Below are 23,614 nucleotides of genomic sequence, written 5' to 3'. Positions count from 1 at the left end.
ACCATAAAATTCAATAAACAGACGCGAGTGTATCCTACAAATAGACACACCACCATTAGAAAATAGAATATGAATTCTTCCATTTTTTTAATATTTGTTTTAAAAAAGCTAGTGCAAGTACAATATTTTACACTGGAATTACAGAGAGTATGCACGCATATGGAAAAAAGTTCTCCTGTCACAATAAAAGCTCTTAACTATGTCTGTATGCACTTAAAATCTTCTCCTCTTTTCAATAAGGTGCAAAACGTTATTCCCTCCCTATTTCTCCTTTGTACTGGCCATGTCAGCTCAATTTCTCCCCAACACAAAGCTGTGATATCCCTTTTACTGGGCCTACACCAGGAACTACACTGGAAGTGTGATTTGCAACAGCCCTCATTAGTAATACCAGAACATTAAAAAAAAAAAAAAAAAAAAAGACCTACTGCTATAGAATGGCTAACCCTTACCCCGGCATGGCCAAGCGCTGCTGCTGGCTGCCGGGAGTGGTGACATAGCTAGTACAAAATGGTTTTCAGTAGCTCACCCGAACTGAAAAAGGTTGGGAAATCCCCCCCGCCCCCCGCCCCGTTTTGTAACACTGTGAAAAGAACAGTGTTCAACAAGTTAATATATTATTCCGACAAAAAAAAAAAAAGAGCAAATACATACATTAGTGAGTTTCAACATTAGCTGACTGTCGTGAAGAGTCGTATCTATGCCTTAACAGATTAGTCACTTCGCTAAGAGGCCAGCCCGACGGCCAGGCAGAAGACACAGACTGAGCCACCCGCAGCCACCCTGGCTTGTTTTTGCCCTCAGCTACACAGAGCCAAACCCGACTGACTTGGAGAGGAGTTCTGCAGAGCGTGTTCAGAGGGAGAGTACGTGGGTCCTCGATTTTTAAAGCAAACACCAGGGCGGGATCCCCTCGCCAGCGGGTGGGAAGGGGCAGAGCGCCGCTGCCCGGGAATCCTCCGCACCAGCCGAGGATCCGGGCCCTGAAGTTTCTGCCCGTCAGCAATCCCGTAGTACAGCAACGACAGCTTCAACGAGTGACTAACGCTCACTGCAAACAACACTTCCAATGCATATACCTACTGTGTGGTCGAGGGAAAGGGCACAGGAGCTTTGACCGCTCAAAATAGAAACGAACAAAAAAGAAACAACCTCGGATGAAGCCTCCATAAAATCCTCAGTGGAAGACTTGAGTCCTTTCAGCTAACGACAAGAAAAAAACTACAGAAACCTTAGAGACTGTTATTGTATAAATACTACCTGTTGGCTGAATGCACTTCATTGGAACACAACCGGGGCTGTTTTTCGGAGCGCCCAGGGGTCACCTGGACATGGCGAGCGTTTCTGCCCCGTGCGCCTGCGGGAGCCGAGGCTTGGGTCACCTCCGGGGAGAGGGAACGGGAGCAGCCTGGAACCTCACCCGCTCTGCCCTGCCGCCAGCTCCCGGCTGCCCAGCTTGATCTTTGGACAGGAAAAGGACCCTCTCCTCAGAAACTGCTTCGGGATCCTCTCCGTTCGGCTCTCCGAAAAACACTGGTCTCGCCATCGGCCAAGACCGTCAGTGGGAAGGTGCGCGGTGTGAGCGACTGCTCCCCGGCAGAGGCGGGGGAGAGGGGGCAGTGACGGGGACTGGAAGGCCGGGTCCCCTCGGGCATCGCTCTGCTGCTAGCGCTGGGCTAGGATCCCTTGTCGTAAGCACTTCTTGCTCAGGGTTCTACTCTTTGGGTTTCGTCTGGAAGTGCTGAAAAAAACATGGAACAGCATCCCGGAGAAAGGGAAAAAAGGGGCCCCAAAAGGCTTCAGGCGGGAACTAAGCAGGTCGCGCTCAGCTGGCAGCGGCCCTCCACCCGAGGCGAGGGGCTGCTGAGGTGTTGCCGGACCCAGACCCGGACGATCCCCGGCAGCGGGGCCGGCCCGGCCCTGCCCGCGAAGGGCACGGCCAAGGGCCCCCTCTGAACCGGCCTTGCCCTCTCGGCTGCCAGGGGCTCCCCTTGGCGCAGGCGGGAGAGACTTAAAGCCAAAACACAGCTGGGGAGTGAGACTGGACTTTCGCACAGTAGCCACCCTTTGAAGTGCCCTGTAGCTGCACTCGAGAATTGCTGCTCCAAGGTGTATTTTCAGCACAGGAATAAACAGCATGAAGCAAGACTCCATTCCCCAGAAATGGGACCCATGTAATACGAACAGAAAATTAAGCACAGTTGTTCTTTAAGAGCCTTTTAAGTAATAATTCTTCCTGGCCAAAGCCAATACAAATCAGATCATCTAGACATGACATTTTCTATATACAAAAAACATGTAACTTTCAACCTTTCTCTGCTTTTGTATTTAAAAACTTTTTTTTTACAAACAAGGTATGAAACTCACTGTTCAAACAGAGCCATCTCTTTTTCAAACACTGAATGAATCATTCCAACATTCATTTTTCTTTTGTGCAATTTTTTTAAAACATTACCTGTACTCCTCAATGTGAGTGCTTCAAAAAATGTTTCTATTTTTAATAAGCTTCTCAAATTAGGTTTACATCAAAAAATATTCCCACAAGGTATAGTGCTACAAGAAAAGATCCTATCAGTAAAGGTAACACATCTGAAGCGAGGTCGTCTATGTAAAAGAAATTGAACTCTGGAGTAGAGGTGTGCAACGCGTTTGGAATTTCCCGATTGACACAAAGCAAGGCTGTCCTCAGGACAGGGAATCAAGTGGACATGTAGGCATACGAGTAAAAAAAAAAATTTCACACATATTTATTCGTGTGCAAACAGACACTTCTGTCTGTGTGTGTGTGTGTGCGTGTGCGCACGTATGCGTATCTGCATCAACAAATTCTCATTTTGCTTTGTATTTCAGGATGTGGGGGGGATGGGAGGGTTGGATAAAGCAGAGGAAAGGAAATTACTGCCTGCACTCTGGTGGTGCGTTCATTCCCCTTGCTTTTCACATCAGCACTGGCCAGAGCCCAGCACGGACTCTGCTGTTACCTGTGATGATGGGGAGGGAAGAAATGGAAATTATTAGTATGAGTGCATGCCCCATTTTGCCATTTGTCCAGTTCCTGGGACAGCAGAAGTGTTTCAGCAGGCCAAATCCCCCCTGCCTGCCTGGGGCTTCTGCCCTGGCAAGCCTGAACGAACCCCGAGATTTTTCCAGCTGCCTGAGTAAGGTCAGGATCTGGCCCTGACTGAACCAAGCTTCAATTTCACAAAGATTTATACAGGTGCGTCACAGCAAGCTCCTGAGCAGCCTTCGGCAGCCAGCCCGGACCTCCCATAAGCATGTGTATAAGTGTTTGCAGAACTGGGTCCCAGGACGTGCAGAGCACTGTGCCAAGAGCCCCCCTCTTTGAAATAACACTATTAGTGTTTAAAAAAATTGAGGATTCGCTCTCCTTGATACAGGCTTTTTTTTTTTTTTTTTTTTTAGCAGTTGCAGGTATTAACAGAATTTCACCATTTCCTTTTTTACTATTGGCAACACACTTTAAAGTAAAATAAATCGCTGCAGAGAGTGAATTTTCATGATAACCAACAGCTACAGTTCGCGCTGAGCCTGCTGCTTTTGTATTGCAATCTAAGTGAGATCTACAAAGTTTAAACCGTGAGATGCAGGAAATCCAAACTTGTCTGTAACATTGTACATCCCTACTCCAGAGCAGTAAAAGTGCTGCTTCTGGTCACATCAGTGTACCACACATATGCCAGCCCCATCCCTGAGTAGAAGGTGTGAAAGGTTTCTAAATGTTCCTTGATTTAAGGGAAACAAGAGTAGTGATGTCACTTCCCCACACCGAGAAAATGACGGGAACAACAAGTCGAATGAAGCGACAGCGGGATGAAGGAATTAAAAGGAATAAAAAAAGGAACATGTGTGTCCCCCTCCTCCCGAGGTCTGCATCTTTGAGGGAAAGCAAGCCCAAGGGCAGCGTATGAAATGGTAAAATAGGTCAACAGCGACTCCGATTTGGGTCTCGACCAGAGGACTCGAGGTAAGTGACATCAAACTCAAATTCCCCATGATGTGGCCCAGACAAACTGAAACAATGCCTAAGTTAAACACTATAAGGAACAGTCATTTATATATATAGATATATAGATAGATTAGATAGATAGATAGATAGACAGATAGATAGATAGATATTTTTTTAGAAATCCCTATAAAGAGGTTCTTGTTTTATTTTTATTTGCCCTGACTAATTTCTTGGTGATTGTATGCGTTTCATTGTAAACTAAACAGGCTTGCTACAAAAATAAAAAAAAAGAAAAAGAAAACTACGGTCAGTTACTATTGCAAAGCGGACGCTGCACAGAAGCAGCGGCTAAACCTCCTCCTTTGGCTTCGCCTCAGCATCTCCATGCCTGTGAGGGGCATTTTTGCACACGCCCAGGGATCGATGGCACTTCCCAGACGTGGGGACTCACGGCAAGGGATGCTCGGAGCTAGGGGAAGAGGCAAAGCCCCACCTTGCAAAGGACTTGGTGCCCAGGGGGACTTTTCTCTCCCTGGTAGGAGCCAGGTCTCACACGTGTGCTGTCCAGGTGGAGGGTGGCATTCAGCTGTATGGCCGAGTGCTGCCCTCCGCTTGGAAGGCATGCAGACATTAATACATATATTTTTTTTTTTTTTTCCTGGATCTTTTTTAACATCGACTACAAAAAGGGATTGTGTTTCCCAGGATAAGGGATGCTTGACCCTTAATATGTTGGGGTTTTTTTGTTTTTTTTCTTGTTGTTGGTGGGACGATAGGGATGGAGGTATTAATAGGAAAAAAAAAAAAGGTAGAAAGAAAGAAACTATTCAAAAAAAGAACAAAACAAGAGGAAATCAGAAGTGGGTATGAGATCTAGCTAACACCGCACGGGTGAGTCTAAGTTGGCACGTGAAGTATTGCACATCCTACAAAAGCCAAAGCATGGAAAGGGACAATTGTTTGGAAAGAACCAGTTATTTCAGAATTCCTCAGTCTGAAATACAAGCACAGAACTAATACATTCCTATTGCTCCAAATGTATTTTTTTATTATTATTATTTTTTATTTTTTTTAGTGTTAGTTGAATAGATCCAGTCAGTTTAATAGCCCCTGCTTCCTTATTAACCACAAATGTGTATGCATATGGTTTTACTTGAGATTATTTTTTTTTTTCCAAGTACATGTGAAGTACGGAAATAGTGGTACAACTGTGAACTAAAATCTGTAATTCTTTCTATTCCTTTACCATCAAAGTTTAAAAACAAAACAGGAAACAAAACAAAACAATAAATTGCAAGTGCCCTGAGCAGAGTATATGGAAGATTAAGCAACTTCTCTGAGCAGAAATATTAACAAATAAGCACTAACTAAGCAGTGTGACTGTGAGAAGAAACCCACTCAGCTATTTGGTAGCCTGCTGAGAGGTTAATAAAATTCAAGGAAATTCAAGAAAAGTTTCAAGCTATTTTAAACGTATTTCAACTTTTTGGTGCACCCCAGAATATGGTATAAAAACAATTAGTTCTGGTGTGAGCTAAATTTCAAGTAACAAATAACAGAGTCAAAGCTGGGGTTTGGGGTTAACATTTCTTCTCTTAAATAAAAGCACTGTATTTTAGGGGAGAGGGAAAACAAGATTTTAAATAAATTTGTTCACTTTAGGTTACTGCGTTTCTAATGACGGACTTTTATTTCCGTTTCTCTTTATCAGTACAGCTTCTTCAAAACTACCTGAAGGATGTGAACTCGCCAACCAAAACCGACACAAACGCTTGCTCACGTAGGGCCCAAGCTCAATCCCACTGAAATCAACGGGATCTTTCTAGTGGCAGCAACGGGCTTTAGCGCTCAGCCCCGAAGTACTTCATACTTGCACCTCGCCAAGGCTTGTGCAGGAGGCTGGGTGCACAGCACCTCAAAGGATCCGGCCCTGCCTGGGGAAAGAAAAGACTGAACGGCATGAATCCCCCCCATCCTACTTGGTTTGTACCAAACTCTTGAAATCTCGCCTTTCCAATGGAAAACGATGCAATTAAAATAACAAATAATAATAATAAAATAACAATAGGTTTGTTTTCAAAACAAACAAACACCTTGCTTATGTATAGAAATGTTTCTTGTGGAAAACTCTCTCAGCAAGTCTGAAGAAAAATTCTCAGAGCTGTCCCAGTAGGACCTGGTTCTGTGTGGCAGATATGGTAGAAAGACCAAAAATGAACTTTGAAAGGAACGTAACCCTATGAAATGGCCTAGAGCATAGGCAGGTTAGTGAGTAATTGCTACATTTGTTTATGCTCTTTCAGACCCCCCCAACCCACAACATTATTAGGTAAAAACTGCAGGAATACCACACAAATGATAAACTCAAGATGTGCAAATTGCAAGATTCTTTAAAGTCCATCTTTTTCAAAAACACTGGACAATGATTTTTTTTTCCTCTTTCCTTTTTCCTTTCTCTTATTTTTTTTTTTTATTATCTGTCAGCTCGCATATGCCTTTATCTCTTTCTCAAGCATTAAAGTTTAAAAAGTGCCTCCTATTAAGTAGTCCTTTGTGGACAATGACTGTCACATACTAGTTCAATAATTCACATTCATCCCTTTGAAACCACATTAAAACTTTCAGCATCTTGCCTGTGAGAAAACTTTACATAGTTGCATGTAGTTACAGTGTTGAAGAGATTTGTTTTTTTGTTTGTTTGTTGTTGTTGCTTTCCGAGCAGATTAAAGTGAGATACAGTACGTACTGAGTGTTAGACCAGGATGCTCAGCAATAAAGTGTGAACAGCATTTTAAGTGCTTAAAGACATTCTAGGTTCATCTTCAACAGCGAATTCCTGTGTCACACCGAAATTTGAAAACAGTGGCACCAGTTGTCCATAATAATGAACTAAAAACAGTACTAGAGTTAAAGACAAAGATTTGCAACCTAACTGCAAACAATGGATGCCTGTGATCTCAAAGGGGCAGTATGCATCTACCTTGTGGAAGCAAATGTCAATGGCGTAACCCGGTCGATTTGTCTAACACTGCACAAAAACAGGAGTGAGCCTGAGCCAGGTGCATCCACAGAGCCAGAGCCCTCCTCACGCATACCCACGCACACCCAGGACACACACACGCATGCACGCACCCACCCACCCCACCGCCACGAAGGAAAACCTTGCAGGGCGACCGGTGCAAGAGTCTGTACAGCCTCCCCGTCTGCTGACTCCGGGCAATGGAACTGCACTAACAAGCAGAAAGGAAATGTTGGTGTGGCAGTTGCTTTAGGAATAAAAATCAGTGCAGTCAGACCCCATGGGGGGAAAAAATATATATATACATATACACACACACAAATATATATATATATATATATATATATATATATATACTGTAGAGCCTTGAGTAAAAGTTGGCTTGTTGTTGAGAACGTCAGAGACTGTCCGATCCTTTTCAGTAACACCCATGGGTTGTGTCCTCAGCATCCACCTGGGGTGAGGAAACCTCTTCACCAACCCGCCACAGAGCCGCAGTCCCTCCTCGGGACTGGCGTGCACACACACACACGCACCCCTACACACACGCACCCCACGCGTGACATACACCTCTGCTACAGTTCCCTTCTCCTCACCTCCCCCCAAAAAACTAGAACAGGAACCAAAACAACAAAACGAAAACAAAAAAAAGAAAAACAACAATGAAAAGAAAACCAAATCACAGCTGGACCCTGTCCTACACGAGGTGTTAGAAAACAGGAGCCATGACAACACATTCATTTCCACTAAGGGTGTGTGAAGCAGATACTGCCCCTTCTGTAGCTCTCGATAAACCTAGTCACTGACAAACACTTGTGGAAAAACATATGCACCAGTCTCCTGCATAATACCAGCTGCAACTATAACAACAAGGTTATAACATAAACCTAAAATAAGATGATAACATGTAAATACTGGGTTATTTAGTCTACAGTACAGTAATCTGGATAAAAATGACAAGGGATAGCCTAATTTCCTTTCCCCAAACAACTTTTACTTCCCTACGTTGGATCGACCTTCAATGCAAATCTTAACCTCCTGAGGAATAAAAGAAGGCTTGGGAAGAGTCAAAGGTGGCTCCTCTTCTGATTTCTCTAGTTTCCGTGTTTCAGGAGCTGACCACCTCCTCTTCCTCGTTGCCGGGGGCTTGCTGGGTTCTGTTTTGGTGAGCAAAGGTGCTGCAGGCAATCCTATTTTGTCCGGAAACTTCAGTTCACCGTTCTCAGCTAACATCTGTGCGCTTCCCTGATTAATCCCGTTTTCCTGCTCCGCATACCTGTGTCTACTTCCAGCTAGACTGTCATTCTTTGAATGCTTCAGCAAGATACTAGCTGAGTCCATGGGCTGGCCCTTTTTAATAGAGCCATTCTTCAGGTTCTTGAGCGTGAGCGATATGCAGACGTCCCCCACCGAGAGTTTGGAGCATGGCAAATCAAAGAGCTGGCTGGTTCTCTCAGGGCAGCAGGATGACCAGCCTTGTCCAAATACAAAAAAAGGGTATTCTACCAAGACTTCCACGCTGACCTGCAGAAAGAGAGGGGGCAACAGAGAGAGAGACAGAGGGAGAGAGAGGGGAGAGCATGAGATCACCCGTGTGCCCTCATGCACATGCACGGCAGGCGGCACTTGCCACAGGGGAGAGGGATAAAACAAATTGCAAAAGCGCTGTTCAGGTTCCGCAAAATCAGTACGCTGACCACCAGACTTCACGCCTATCCTTGTCACACGGGTGTTAATGGTTTCTCTGAGCTCAGCACTTCTTAGCACAAGACCTCAGCGGGAATCAAGCTTTACCTTTATCCAGCCGCTCAGAGAGGCCTAAGAGGCAAAACAGCTTCACCATCTGGCAAACTCAGGTCCCTGCCATCCCCTTGTGGTATCTAGAGCCTCTCACCCACATCTAAAGACACATTCCAAACAGAGGATGGCTCAAGGGAAGCTCAGTTCTGAAACACAATTTCCTAAATGACCACGGGAATGTCATCCTCGCCTCCACCCAAACAAGCATATACTTACCAGCATGAAACGGTTGAAGGCATGCTGATTTCCAGGGAAGGCCGTGAGTATGTACGGAGTTGTAGCCGTAAGAGCAGTGAGCATGAACTTGCCTTCCCCCAGCAGTCCTGTTACCAAGTCCAGTTCCTTCCCTTCTCACACCCGCTGTCCCACTCTGCAGTTGAGTTCACCTCCTGCACTCCCTCAGGGAGAGGACCATCTCTCCTCCTCCAGTTCCTGCACTGGGTCTTTTCTGCACTGTGTCCCCTTTTCCCCCCACTTCCCCCAGTTTAAAAATGTATCTGCTTATGCATCTTATCTGTCTTACAGGGAGCTGCCACAGAGAGAACAGACCAGCAACAGGTGCCCACTGCTCCTTGATCTTGCAAATGCTGGGCCTTGAAGTCCCAACATGATAAGGCACTTAAATACCCGGTTATCTTTGCACGTGTCAGCAGTCCAGTGCTCACCACATGGGGCTGCGTCTGCAGGCTCAAACACTTGATGTGGGCTCATGCAATTCACTACCCACGGGGCTGAGACCCCCCAGCACACAACAATGAGGGCAGGAAATTTTGACTAATCCTTTTTAAAAATTTGGCATGTGTTTTTAACTTGCTCTGTGTAACACCAGTGAGGTCTGCAACTCTCTAAGAGGGTGGCTTATGCTGAAGTCAGATATCCACTGCTCTGCTCCCAAGGTCCCCGTGTCCTCTAGCGCTCGTCTCAGGCATGGGGGCAGGATCCTGCTCTGATGGTGTAACCCCTATTTGGTAGGGGCTAAAAGGCAGGAGAACACCTGAATACACGTGCTCATCTCATTTCTGAGCCACTCAGCAGGCAAGGAGCATACCAGCTGCCTGGAGAGCCTTCCCTCTCCAGGAACACAGACTCACTTGAAAGGAACATCACAGCAGGCTTGTGAAACCACCTCTCACCCTTGGGAGCAAGTAATGCTGTCATACCGAGCACAGCAGTCCACAATGCACATTGCACTCTAGTGTTCAAACATCTTTGCTCTTAATATTGTGAACCTTGGGATGAAGTTGCATGGCCTGTCTCACAGAAGAAGTTGGACTTGACGGTATGGCACCCAGCAGCCCTGCTACTTCCCCGCTACTGCTGCTTACTCTCAGAGGTGCCCTCCCTCAAGCAGGGCCCGAAGTAGCTCCCCTGGCACCCCACCAGCTCCACATCCCTTTTGGGCAGGAAGACTTGATCAGGGATGTCCCACAGCTCAGAGACAGAGGCTCCAGAACCAGGAAACCAAAGATTCCCCTCATATGTTGACTGTGCCTCCGACTGATTAAGCCCATGTCAGCAATCAACCGCAGTTTATGAGACAGTTGATTCTGCTGGAAAAAAACTCACAAAGTCTATAAATACATGCTACGTACTTCTGCAACTAGGCCAACGAATAACGCTGCATGTATTATCCTGCCACTCCACCTGCCCAATGCAGTAAGCCACTGTACAAGGAATTTCAAAAGCAGCAGTTCAGAGGCACAAAGATACCCTCCACTACATCAATTTTTGTTATATTAAACCTTTTCTGAGCAGAACTGCTTGCCAACAATCAACTACACACACGGCAATAGAGGAAAAGAGTTCTGACTTTAGGCCTGGTTTATGCCTTGAACTGTGGAGAAAGTGGGGCGAGGTAAATATGAAAGTCCCATCCCTCCATGTCGTTGGACAGAAACACTCCAGAGCCAGGATTTGCAGAAATATTTGCCCAGATTTTGGGATCCTATTCCACACATATCCATTTCAATAAGAGGTCTGACCGGGTGAAGTGGTGAATATCCAGTATCTCTCATGGACTTAAATGGAAACTGCTGTCTACACAGAGCTGTGGGCTTCTCTCCAGGCATGGATCATCTGGTTGACACAGCTTTCTCCTTTATATTGCTATGTCTCTCCTCTTTTTTTCTTCCTGCCTGCCTGCTGTATTTTTTTTCTCTTTCTTCTACTTTCCCATCCTTGTCAGAAGCTATTTGTATCTGTGGGAATCATACACGCTTGTGTGCATCATCCTCACCGACACACAAGTTCCTCTTGATATGAACACGCTTCCACCGCACGTTATACTTTTTTTTTAACGTGGCATCCAAAACACTTGCCTGAACTGTCAATCACTGAAACAAATCCCAGAACTGGTGCTGGTGACCATGAATAACACCAAATAATAAAGATGGTGAAATGCCACAATTTCCACAATTCGGTCACAGTGTGCATGTACCACTATTGATTTGAAATGGTTCCCTCATGGATTATCAAGCCCTGTTTTAGCTGGCCGCTTCTGGATTCAGCTAACTTGGGATTTAAGGTAACCATTCTCTACAAGCAACAGTATTCAAAGACCTTTTAAGTGTGAAAGTTCAGGGAAAATACCCCTGCATAATTTTTTTCTGACCACCACACTGAAACACAAAATATGAATTTTAAAAGCTCCCTCCCCCAATATCCTGCCATGATTATTGTAGGAGAGAAGAAATTTGGTCCCTCTTCAAGCACACCGAGGCTCTACTGCAAGCAACATTTACATCTCTGTTTTGTAAGACAGACTAGTAAAAACACCCAAAACTCTTCAGTGCAGCTGCTGAATATCTGCAATCTTCTATAACTCTTTATAATTTTATTTCTCAGCCAAACTCAGTAGGTAAGGCAGGCAATTCAGACTGCTCAGGAAACCCTGGCTGGAGCTGGAACATGGATGATAGGTGCTGCAAGATCTGATGCCCAGAAAATACCCTTCCCATCATTCAGAAACACAGCAACTTTAGTCTTGGGGCTCACTGCCGCAACCAACATAACAAGCACTAAAGCAAAAGGTGCCTAGTAAAAGTGGTTTGTGTGAACTGTATTTTAATAAACATAAACATGCATTTTCCAATTAAGTGTTTTTCTCCCAACTTTATTAAAATGTGATGAAACTAGGAGTGGCAGGCTGGAAACAAAGAGAAGGAAGCGGTTCTGGAAACAATGTGCAATTAAGTGGTGGAGCTCTCCGCTGAACGCCTTGTTGTGGGTGCTGAGAGACTCCTCGGGTCCAAAAAACAGCTGGGTGGATTTGTGGAATAGAAGCTCTCCCTCTCACAGAGAGAAGTCTCTGCAGTGCTGCGCTCCCATATGACCTTGCCTACTCAGAGTCTTTGGGACTCCTAAATGTTCCCACCACCCCGAACAACACTGCCTTCAGCAGAGTGGATTTTCTCTGAGAAATTTATGGGGCTGTAGGCAGCACCTTGTGCCATGGGGACTACCTGTCACGACCCATGGTCTGGGTGGTCATCCCCCCAGGGCTGCATCTAGCCCAGCTTCAGTACACCATCACAAATGGACCCAGCGCTTGAAGGTTAGGGGCTACTGCTCTCCACAGCCATGCGATCCCACCATTTCTCAAGAGAAGCCACCTCTGTGCACCAGACCACTGGCTGCTGAGTTTAGCACAGAAGCTCTTATCTGCTGCACTCCCAGAATTCAGTAACACGCATCTGAAGACAGACCACAGCCACCCCATCACTCCAAGGAACAAGGACTTACTGCCCCTGTGACCAGGGGACACGGACATGGAGATCACATGCAGGGAAGGCTGGGAGAGATCTCCATCTGCAGCAGCGAACTGAGTCAACATCTCTCTTTCTGTACCTGTTACAGTGCCAAAGATAACGAAAAGGAGAGTGCGGAGTAAAGAAAAAGTAATTGGTTTGTGTGCATGCAGAGATACAAGGGGAAAACTAAACTAGATTATGGTCTAAAAAGATATGCACTAAACTAAACTAGTTAGTGCTACTAACTAGATGCTCTAATGGGACTTTTCCATCTCTAGTGTCTATGATTCTGTTTTTTTTAAAAAAAGGAAAATTAAGAACTGTATGTTCATCTTTTCTTTTTAAGCTATACTTTAGGAATGATTAGGAACTGAAATGCAGGGATGAAAGCAAGCATTTCAGAGAACTTATTTTGCATCTCCTGTATGTTTTGACCTTAACATCAATGGAGGTAAATTACTGGCTTCTGCTTGTGCCTGGCAGCAAAAGAAAGGACAGGTAGTAATGATGAAAGTGTTATTACAAGAATAGTGTGTGGAATTGCAAAGAGATGCAGATCCATAGGTCTTTTCTTTTAGGCAACTTGAATGCAGAGGAGTAACAGCTGAACTTTGGGTTCTGGTCCAGCTGATACTTACTTGACTTCTTCCTAATCCAGAGCAAGGATGCTGTGAAATGGAAACCTAGCATCCCTCCAGGGCTAAGGCCAGTTATTTCACTGAAAAGGCATGTAGCTTTAGTTGGGTTAATTTTCCTCTAGGTTTCCATACCTGGGTTGGATTTGCCAGGTGACTGGAAGATGGGGAAAGGAGGGAGGATGACCTCTTTCTGCCTAAGTGCTGTGCTGGGGAGAGGCAGCTGTCGGCTTGCCATGAAACAATACAATAGCAGCTGCAAGGTGCCTCCCTATTTACATTACAGTTGTATATGCTCAGCTAAAAATAACCTCCCACCTCTGTCCCTCAATTGGTGAGAAAATTAGCTAATGTTTGCACAGAGTCTGAAAATACAAATTCATCAATATTATAATGACTTCCCAGAAATCCCTGGGAGGAGTACGTAAGTAAGCCAAAGCTAACGATAACAACGCTATTTTTGTATGGCACTTACTCTTTACAACTTACACTCCCTTGATAATAACATTCAAAAAGCTTCCTCCTTCCAGAAGTATGTATGCAACTGAAACTTAATTGTAATAAAACACTTTGCGAAGCTACGCTACACACGTAGATGTATCCCCACTGTATTCTGGATTCAAGATATATTTAAGTGCAGCGGCACCACAGTGCCACTGCTCAAAGCAGCATGACTAAATACTTTTCTTTCAACGAGAAGACTAAGCCCTCTTCACGCAGGCAAGTTTCTAGCAAGTAATGACTGCCGCATGCCTGCTAATAAAGCTAAATGCTTTCATATAGCCACGTTGGGCTGAGAGTGAGGTCACGGAGACTTGAAGCATGTAGAAATGCTCTCTCGCTCTCTCTCTCTCAACCCAGGCAAGGGAAAACTGGCAGAGCCGTCCCAGCTATGCAAGGACACAGCTGATCTGGGAAGAGACCCAAGTCCTGGAATGTGCAGGAAACCTAAATTAAACGCCCGTTTCTAATCATATCTCTACGTGACTCGCCCTCCATTCTGGAAGCATCCCCGGTGGGAAACACAGCTGGGGAGTATTTTGGCTGCGATGATGTCAGCCCGCTCCTGATAGGCTTCTCCGTAAGGTGACACTTTGCTGGGTGAGACCCGTGTGCCTGGCCCTGGATTTTTACAGCCTCAGACTCGGCTTGCTTTCTGCCAGAGGATGGCACTCCACCCCCTGCAAAGGCGCTCTTCCCTGCGCCCAGGACTACAACGCATCTCCTGCGTTGACAGATCTGCGAACGAGACATGACACAAATGCTACCTGCTAATTTGTACTTCTTCTGCTGGTGCAGAGACTGGTGGCCTGGCTGCAGGGAGAGAAATGAGAGCAAGATGAAAATTGCAAATGGGAGATTGCTACTTTTGAAATCTCATTATTCAAGGCACCAGGGAAAATTATAGTAACTGGTCCTGATCCAAGGACGATTCCTCTAATCACGAAGCCTGAGATGCACCAAAATACAGCTGAGCGGTGGGGAAAATGTCACATCTTTACACCGAAAGCACCAGAGGCCCAACTTCTATCAGCTGTGCCGATGCACTCGCATACATGAACAAAACCACATAGGGAATCTGCACTTTTGACATGAGAAAGTGGATGTGTCATACAAAAGCGATTTACCATGTATGTGTAACTGGGGAAAGACAGGTCACAGATTGCTGTGACTGTAAGAAATTTTTCCTACAATCTGCTCCTCGGTACCATTGCTGTTCGCTTTTCTTCTCCAAACTGTCATCCTGAGGTGCTTTACTACACGTGTCCACATCCATCTTCTCTCTCTTTCTCACTCTGGTTCTCCAGTGCTGAGGATGCAGCATCAGGGTTGCAGATGCTGCAGTTCACAGCGCTCAAACCAGACCAAATAGACTTGCAACACGATTATTTAAAATGAGTACCTCTAGGAAGCAAAATGCTATCTGGTATAGCGGTCCAGCCTCAATGCAGCAGAATCTAAATCGCTCAGAAAATGGTCAGCATCAAGATAACGCTTTATGATCAATACATACTCATTCTCAACCAACAAATACCTTTGGAAAGTTACAGGTTTTCTTCCTACATTGTGAACCAATGAGAAACAAAGGTCAGAAGCACAGCCTGCCCAGCCATCTAGATGGTTTTTCTTTCCAAATTTCCCTTGAACACACAGTTTATGTGAGCCGTACAGTGTTTAAACCACCCACAACCAAAGCCTCAGTACAACTCTGTAGTGCATTTCAGTAACTTACGTGTGTGATGGAGCCATTCCCGGGCAGCTCCAAGTTTTCAAGCCATGGAAATTCACTGCCTTGTGTCCTACCCTCTCTCTCAAGGGTAGTATTTGAGCTGAATCTAAACTGAGCTTTCTGGTGTGGAAGGTAAAAATCATCTATCAAAATGCAAAATATATCCTCTCATACTGCTTACACCGTTTTATATTTTAATCAAAAAAGATGATGTAATTCTTCCTGTGGGTTCTCCAGCTATAAGAAAGACCCGGTTTATATCCAAGAGACTACGTTTGTCATTGGTGTGACCCTGATGGCTCCCCTGGCATAGCAAGGGGTATGATTTTGGGACCAGAGCTGGTCTCACAGCTGGCTATGAACGATGAAGAACCAACCCTGCATGGATCCAAAGCGACTGAGATGTGCTGAGGAAAGCTGCACCCGCGGGGTCAAAGCGCGCACCTCAGTCCAACCCCTCCACCCCACCACGCGTTGCCATTACCTGCGCTCGATGCTCCCCAACCGCAAACTGTATCACGGCAATGCCTGGGCTATGGCTGTCTTCAATCCTCTCCACAGTGCTGGAGTCTATTTTCAGGTCATTGCTGATTTCCGCGCTCTGTATGAAGTCTTCTGTTTTCAAGTCCTCTACTTTCTTCAGCTCCCCGTTGGCCAGCTGAATGATCGACCCCTTCATGAAGTAGGGGGGCAGCGTGGGAGGTGCGGTGGCGGGGGAAGCGATGGACTGCACCACAGGCAGGTGGATCTGCGCCTGCACCATGGTAGCCTGGTAGGCAGGCTGGGTGGTGAGGGGCTCCGCGCTGAAGTTCTCGCTCTTGGGGACGGCGGTGGTGACGAACGTGTGAGGCACTGCTGCAAACTGAGGAGACGATGTGACAATCGCGGGCGCAACTCCTGATGGCTCGACGTCCGCGCTGCCGACCGGTATCAGCAGGGACTGGGTGCCAGGGATCACCAGGTGCTGTGGCAGGCTGCCGGGGTACCCGATGGCTTGCTGCTGACCGCTCAGGTAGCCGATCACCGGCGGCTGGGTCCCGGCGTAGAAGGCCGTCGCCGGCAGCCCGACGGGGAGTTGCTCGGAGGCGCTGTGGGTGGTCTGAATGACGGTGTGAGGGGACAGCGTTGCCACCGCCTTCACCCCCTCGTGGCCCAGAGCCTGCTGCGGGGACAAGGCGTAGGACCGGTGGGCTGGCTTTCCTAAGTGCAAGCTTCCCTTGTCATTGAGGGCTGAGGGAGAGGTCTCGCGGTTGGTGGCCTGCTGCACCTCCATGTCCGCCGTGGGTGTGCTGCTGTTGGGGACCACCATGACGGAGGCTCGGACACCTGAGGAATCCCGCGCGCCGTACTCAGCGGGGCTTGAGTGGACCACCACGTGCCTGGTCTCATAATGATGGGGAGCTGGTTTATTGCCTGCTTTGACTAGACCCATGTCGGCAGAGGGCGAAATGCCGTACCTCCGGCTCTTCTCTATCTCACCGTTCAGTACCTCCTTGGCCTGCATCGCCTGTAGCCGGCTGCTCTCGGGCTTCTTGGGGGGATCCCTGGTGACGAAGTGGCCCCCTGAGTCGGTGTACTGCACCACCACTTGGGAGGAAGGGCCGAGGGTGAGGGTGTGCGGGATCACTGTCTGATGGGGGTGCAGGGGGACTGGGATGGTTGGAGGAGAGACATTTCTGACACTGCTCTGGGAAGAGCTGGAAATGTGGACGTACTGGTTCTGCTGGGTGGGTGGAGGAGATCCGGCGGCAATCAGTCCAGGTGTCCTGACCAGGTGCGGCTCAACTTTGTGCCCCTGCTGGCTTAAGCCGCTCATGCTGGCCAGCAAAGTGGAATAAGCCTCCAGCTGGGAGCGCTGGGATGGAGTGGTCGCAACGGCTGTGGCCGCTGCCACGGCGCCGGTCGCAGAATTGGCTGTTGGGGAAATCAGCTGCGAGGGTATGAATCCGGTGTACGATCCGCTGTACTGGGGCCCGACGAACTGGAAGGTGTGTTGCAAGTGCGTGTACTGCACGGGGGAAACGGGGGTCCCTGACTGGGAGAGGGCAGGCGAGTACACTGTGGGAAGAGTGGTGGAGGCTGGAACGGACCTGGGCGCGCTCGGCGGGGAGTAGTCCAGCCCTGCAGACAGCGACTTGTGCAAACCCTGCTGCAAGCCTGTCTCCACTGATGACGTCCCCCCGGGCCGGTGCCGGCCTCCCAGGCCGCCCTGGCCGACGGGTGTGCTGGGGAGCCATGCTAGGTTATCTGCACGGTGGTTTTCGTTTGGCAGGACTGGCTTCACCTCTGAAGGCAGGCTGGTGGCAGGGATTTCTCGCTTCTTAGGTGGCAGGCATTCATTGCTCCGCTCTTGGTTGGATTTCATCTTTCGCCGTCCCCCCTCCACTGTGCTTGCTTCACTGTCTGGCTGGCTCTGATTTCAGTCTGATAAATGGAAAGTCACATTTGATTTCTGCAAGGGATCCAGTGACTTCATGAGGAATCATCTCCCCGTGAGCACGATCCTCCGACAGCTCCTCTGGATTCTGCAACGAGAGGGTGGGCAAGGGAGCGGGGAGTCACATAATCAGCACTGAGAAATGAGAACAAATGAGAAGACACCCCGAAACAGCAAGCCAGAAAAGGAAAAACTTCTGGGAAAAAAACCCAAAACAGTCAGGCATTGCTGCTCTCATATCAAGGAGCAGTTGATAGCTGCGCTGTAAACAACAGCAAAAATCCTGGGCATGTCTGCTGATGCACCAGGGAAACGATTAAAACTTCTGGCAGATCAGAAACTCCCTGGCCATAACTTGCCACACTTAGCAGTGGTCACTTATTTCCCAAGGCTCACTTTCTCCTTCCTCTGGGAAAACCCCCTCTCTCTCTCAGGTGCCTGGTTCGCTCTTCCAGCCTCTCCTTCCCCTGCAACGATGACGTTGCTTTCGCCCTGCCATGTCCTAAAAAGCACAGGAGCGTGGCAGGGAGCCCCAAGGAACATGCATGCACCAAATATTTACATTAGCAACAAGTAGCTTTTAGTGGTGTGGAGGGAAGGTGGTGGTCAATCCCGAACCCTTGAACCCCAGTCACCCCCAGGGTGACTTCATGTCACATCGGGCAGGGCTGCGGAGGCAGCAGCTGCCCCCTGTCCCCCTTACACGCCGTGGATCATTACAGGCACACGTGCCCTTCAACTACCAGTCTGGCAATGAACCTCGGCCACGCGATCTATTTACGGCAGCAGCCCAGAGCCAGAGATGGCTCTGAGCCAGGTTTTCAATGTGTGGGGCTTTTTTTTTTACCCCAGTGCTTTGAACTCCCTTTGCTACTGACACCTCATGCCCAGGTGTCCCGGCAGGACTCTGCGCTGGGAGATGCTCCCCGCCGCGTACAGGTTGGCCGGAGCCAGGTGACGGCACCTTCTCCATCTCCGGCAGGATCTGATCCCCATTTCTTAGCGACTGCCTGACCAGGGAGGTTGCAGGTGGCCACAGCCACACATCCAAACACTGAGCAAACTCAGCCCTGGGGATGCCTCGCCAGGACTGCTCGGAAAAGCACGTTTGGGTTTCCTCATCCAAACCAGGAGCCCCCACCACTGTAAAAGCTCACGATTTTATATTGGGCTAATTTTGCTGTTGGAGCAAAACAGTTGCTTTCTCTGCTCTGCATCACTTACTGCGACTTCAGCCACCCAAAGGCAACAAAGTCGAGAAAGTCTTCCTGACTCTTTCATTATCTGCTAAGGAAAATACCGTAACTAAAACACATCCTGCTTCGAAAAAAAGCAAAAGGAGCTGACAGTCTCCCCCCTACCTTCCCTTTCAGGGAAATACCCCAGGCCCTGTCCAGCCACTGCTTGTCATCTGCATTTCTGGCTGTTTTGAAAGATATGCAAGAATGGGTCCAGAGAAACCCTGTAACCTGCATGACCGGCATCCTAACAAGAAAAGCATGCATTATATGAGAGAAAAATGGAGAGCAAAAGAATTAAGAGTGGATGTGAAAGAAGATGGAAATAGGATATAGCCTACTTTAAAGTGAATGCTGAGCAGCAGTAATGATACTTATCTTACGGCAAGTAATATTCCTTTGGGGGATTTCTTTCCCTGCCGCTTTGCTTCTAATGAACAATAAGCCTGATGTTTATATGCGCATGCAGTACTTTGAAGACATACTAGACTAAGATTAAACCTATCTTTAAGAGCACTCTTTATGTTTATGGTCCTCCAAGCTGCTGTAAGCCTGCAGAAAAAGTCCAAACCTTCTAACGGTTTGATACAATCATTCTTAAGTTAATTATTCTGTTGTTTAAATATTGATAAACAGTAATGAAACACCAATAGCCATAGAGCTGGGCGGGGGAGTAAAGCGCTGTTTCAGGGCGGATTCCCTGGCTTTGCGGCGAGACGGAAGATGAAAGGACTCGGGGCAGCTTCAAAAGACCAAGGGCCAGTGATGCTTTCAGCACGGCGGCTCAGGGGCAGCAGCACCCGCCGAGCGGCAGCTCAGCACCGCTACCCCGACCTGCCCCGACCCGCCGGCACTGCTGCCTCGGTACTGTGGCCACGGCCGGACAAGGGCAGCCAGGAGACAGCACAGGTCTTCCCCCTCCTCCTAACAGTTGCTCTTCGTGTCTTGGCAACAGCTAAAATTATTATATTACACATGACTTACAGATTTTTATTTTTAAGTTCGACTAAAAATAAAATCGCCGAGCTCACATTTGCGCAGTCATCCTTGCTTAACTTTAGCTCACTGTAGCCTTCTGCTCCGGGCAGTCAGCTTTGGCAGGTAAGTCAGCAGCTCCTGGCTGAGGCGGCTGCCTGTGGATGCCGTGGGGGGACGCCCTTGACACGGGGCACTCGTCCCGCTCCCCTTGCCACGGGGAGCTCGCGCTGGCCTCGGACCGTCCTCCGATCTCTCACGGAGATGGACATGAGCTGCAAACTCGGAATTTAAATACACTCCTGTGGGGAAAAGCTAGGAGCAGAGGGGCTGGCCCCTCTGCCTGCAACGGAGCACGGAGCTTGTACATGGGAGCAAATAGGGCCAGACTCCTTTACTGTGACAGATAAACCAGGCTCCCCAAAACTAGCCGTTTCAAAAGCCTGAGGCGTCTGGGTTTACCTTCTCCACATCAAAAGTACTACTATGAAGCTGTAGGAAACCTGGTGAAGTTTCACTCTGCAGGAGCTGAAGCAAAAGTTTTGTTCTGGTAAATAGCACTGAACCACTGAGTTTTGGGTAGCTTCCAACATCAAAGCTAACATCCATCAAAAATACCAAATACTAAATCTTTTTTTGGGGGGGGGGGTATGTGTGCTGTTGTAAATCTATCATATGGCTGACTTCATCATCACCGGTAACAAAAGGGCTGCCCAAAATCTCCTGGAGAACAAAGGAGGAATGAACAAGCTTAACAGAGACAAGGGATGAGACAGCCGTAGAGCAGTGAAGACTGCCCCACTTTTCCAAGCCCAAGTACTTCACGGTGAGACTTTGAACTCTAACAGACACAGGACTGGATTTGCAAAAATGCAAATGTGCAGCATAAACCAGCCTACTTCTATTTCAAGACTTAAAAGTAAAATGGTAAGTTTTCAGCATAATTCAAGTTCCAGCAACAGCAAAGATAAGACAGGGCTGATTTTGCTAGGGAAGCAATGAAAAGGAGACAACCCAAACAGAGCGTCTCAAAGGCAAGAGGTATAAGACCTGGTTAAACTGTTCTTTGCTGGCTGTCCTAGAAAGATGAACGCCTGCCTTCTGCAGTGTGCCACAGGGTTTGTTATTTGTACACTTTTTTTTTTGGATCCAAGTCATTTTTCTGACTCTCCAGATTTCCCTTCTCTAACTTCAGAGCTGTTGATCACGATTTGTGAGCTATGCAAATGAGGAGCAAACACCAGGTGATTTCTTGCTCCCACTTTGTACGAGTGTGTGTGTCACAGGAGTGCGTGCGTGCGTGCATGCCTGTGTAATTATGGCTGGGAAGGTAAAGGGGACAAAGAGATCAGGGACAGCAGCTGGACTTTGGTATCTCTGGCAGCGAGTACACATGGAACATTGCTTAAGTGTCTGGACAGCCAGTGTCCGCTGGCAGCCTGCCCACACTCAAATTCCTGGAAAGGCTTAAGGCAGAAAAATAATCACTTGGAGGAGTCACCATCTGGGCTTGCTCTGGTCCCAAAGAAATTGCTCACTGGAGCTCAGGATGTGCATTTTTCACGCAAAACTCCAGCGCCTTCTGCAAGACACTTTAAACCTCACTATGTCTCCCAAAACAGTATTTTTATATTTATTTCATCTAATAAATTTAAAACTCATGAGAAGATACTGGGTTATAGCTTGAGGGGCTGACCTCCTTTATTTATCCAGAGTTCACTGCAGCAAAGGTAAAACTAGCAATGCAAGCCTCCAAACTCATCGTGAACATCGGCTGCATCCCACCACTGGGGTGCACAGAAGGTGAGGCCAGACTCAAAACCACAGCGGCACCCTATGCAAATGGTGGGACTTTCACTGCCTTCAGAAATCAGGCACTTTTTGCAGCCCCGTGATGTAGCTAACATCATTTTTAGGTCTCTAAAACACCTTCAAAAATCTGGTCCCTCATCCTCTCTGGTCCCTGACCTTTCTGCAGTTGCTAACAAGCTCACACCGACGTGTGCCACCAGGAGCAAGGGCTGGGACCACCCATTCGTTTGCCTTATTGTTTGGAGCATCACCCAACGGGGGCAGCGGTCAGCCTCCAACTTCAGGGATATTCAATTCAAACCAGTCCCTTATTGTCAAAAAGCTCCTTTGATCCCAAACTAATAACACACAGATTATTATGACTTTTCAGCTTTCACCTTCCAGCTCCAGATATCACCAGTAAATTCTCACATTTAACCGTACAATAAAAAAACTGGGTCTCTCCTCTGTCAGACACTGTTGTCCTGCCTGGCAAGTAGACATCAATGCAATATTCAAAGAGTACACAAAAAAAAAAAATCCTTTGAATCGAGCCTGACACATGGTTTTTTATGTCTGGGGTGTTACCAGGCAGAAGCAGCAGCACAGTCCGATGCTCCCGCCTCAAATCGCCCGCCCATCCTATCACGATAGCATGAGTGGGAAATTTCAGCAACGCTGGAAATCAGTGGGAAGGGAGGGCACTTCATCTCACCTCTCCCCTCCCCTCCAAGGAGGCTGGCATCTTGCAGGATCAGATTCAGAGAGATTAAAAGACAGACACATTGCAGAGGGCTCCGCAGCTGCATTCTGGCTCTCAGATCTATATGCCAGCTTCCCCCCTCCCCCCCCGCTCTACACCCTGCCTGCTGCCAGCTACATATTCATAGTTGTAACTGCTACAGATTTCATTAGCCTTGCCATGTGCAGCTCAGTGCACGCCAACAATAGCTATAGGAGTTTATTGTCCAATCCGACCGATTTCACAGCTCTCTGGCAGATTTCCCAGGAGGGCCAACTGCAGAGATCCATTAATAAGAAACATGAAAACCCCTAATAAAATTTGAAATTCTCCTCCCAAAACGAAAGGATTCCTGATCAACACCGCATCTGCAAGACAGATTGTCTGCTGCAGTGTTAGCTCCTATTATACTTCTGGAAATCCACCACAGCAAATTGGTACAGGTTTCTGCAGAGCGAGCAGCTATTCTGTATGTCCCCAGTCAGATCAGACAGCCTCCATGCAATATAAAAAGCAAGCAATAACGAACAAACCTCAGCAAGCACATCACTGGATGTGAGATGCCCAATGGCTTGACATTCCCATGAAATTTTATGATGCAAATATGTAGGTATTAGCATTGAGAGAGGAAGATTTAGAAGGAAAAAATAGCGTAAGATACATTCCCAAAATGATGGGCGGATGATGGAGTTCCAGGACAGCCATTCAGTCAATGACATTCATGAATGCAGGCAATACAAATTGATTATTAGAAAGCTACTCCAGCAGTTAATTATCCATTCCTTCCACTTAGCTCCTGAATTTTGAGGATAAGGGCAGATCTGCATGTTCTAAACAGGGCACGTGCCTCTAGTAGTCCTGTTTTACTACAGTTACACTGTAGTTAGGTATACATAGTTATTTTGTGTGGTGGGTGCTCGTGAGCTGCACGAGAGTGACAGCTTCTCACAGTGCTAGTGTTAGCTTAGGTTTCAGTTAGGCTAACTGCTGAATTATTTGAGAGTTGGCATTAACTTCCAAAAGTTTGCAGG

General features: G+C 47.3%; 1 protein-coding gene across 21 annotated transcripts in view; it reads right to left on the bottom strand.

The window, feature by feature from the left end:
- Positions 1–70: 70 nt before the first annotated feature.
- ATXN1 (ataxin 1) overlaps positions 71–23,614 on the bottom strand; it is a 229,353-nt gene continuing 205,809 nt past the window's right edge. For all 21 annotated transcript variants that reach the window (XM_049824135.1, XM_049824145.1, XM_049824139.1 and 18 more), the window contains 2 exons: positions 15,885–17,925; positions 71–8,510 (listed from right to left, as the gene is read on the bottom strand). In XM_049824135.1, coding sequence (XP_049680092.1) covers positions 7,980–8,510; positions 15,885–17,765 — 2,412 coding nt within the window. In that variant the 5' untranslated portion in view covers positions 17,766–17,925 and the 3' untranslated portion in view covers positions 71–7,979. The remainder of the gene's footprint in view (positions 8,511–15,884; positions 17,926–23,614) is intronic.

This window comes from Accipiter gentilis, chromosome 20 (assembly GCF_929443795.1).
Source record: "Accipiter gentilis chromosome 20, bAccGen1.1, whole genome shotgun sequence".
NCBI classification, from domain to species: Eukaryota; Metazoa; Chordata; class Aves; order Accipitriformes; family Accipitridae; genus Astur; species Astur gentilis.
Note: the sequence above shows the minus strand (reverse complement) of the source record. Positions and strands in the feature narration are given on the sequence as shown.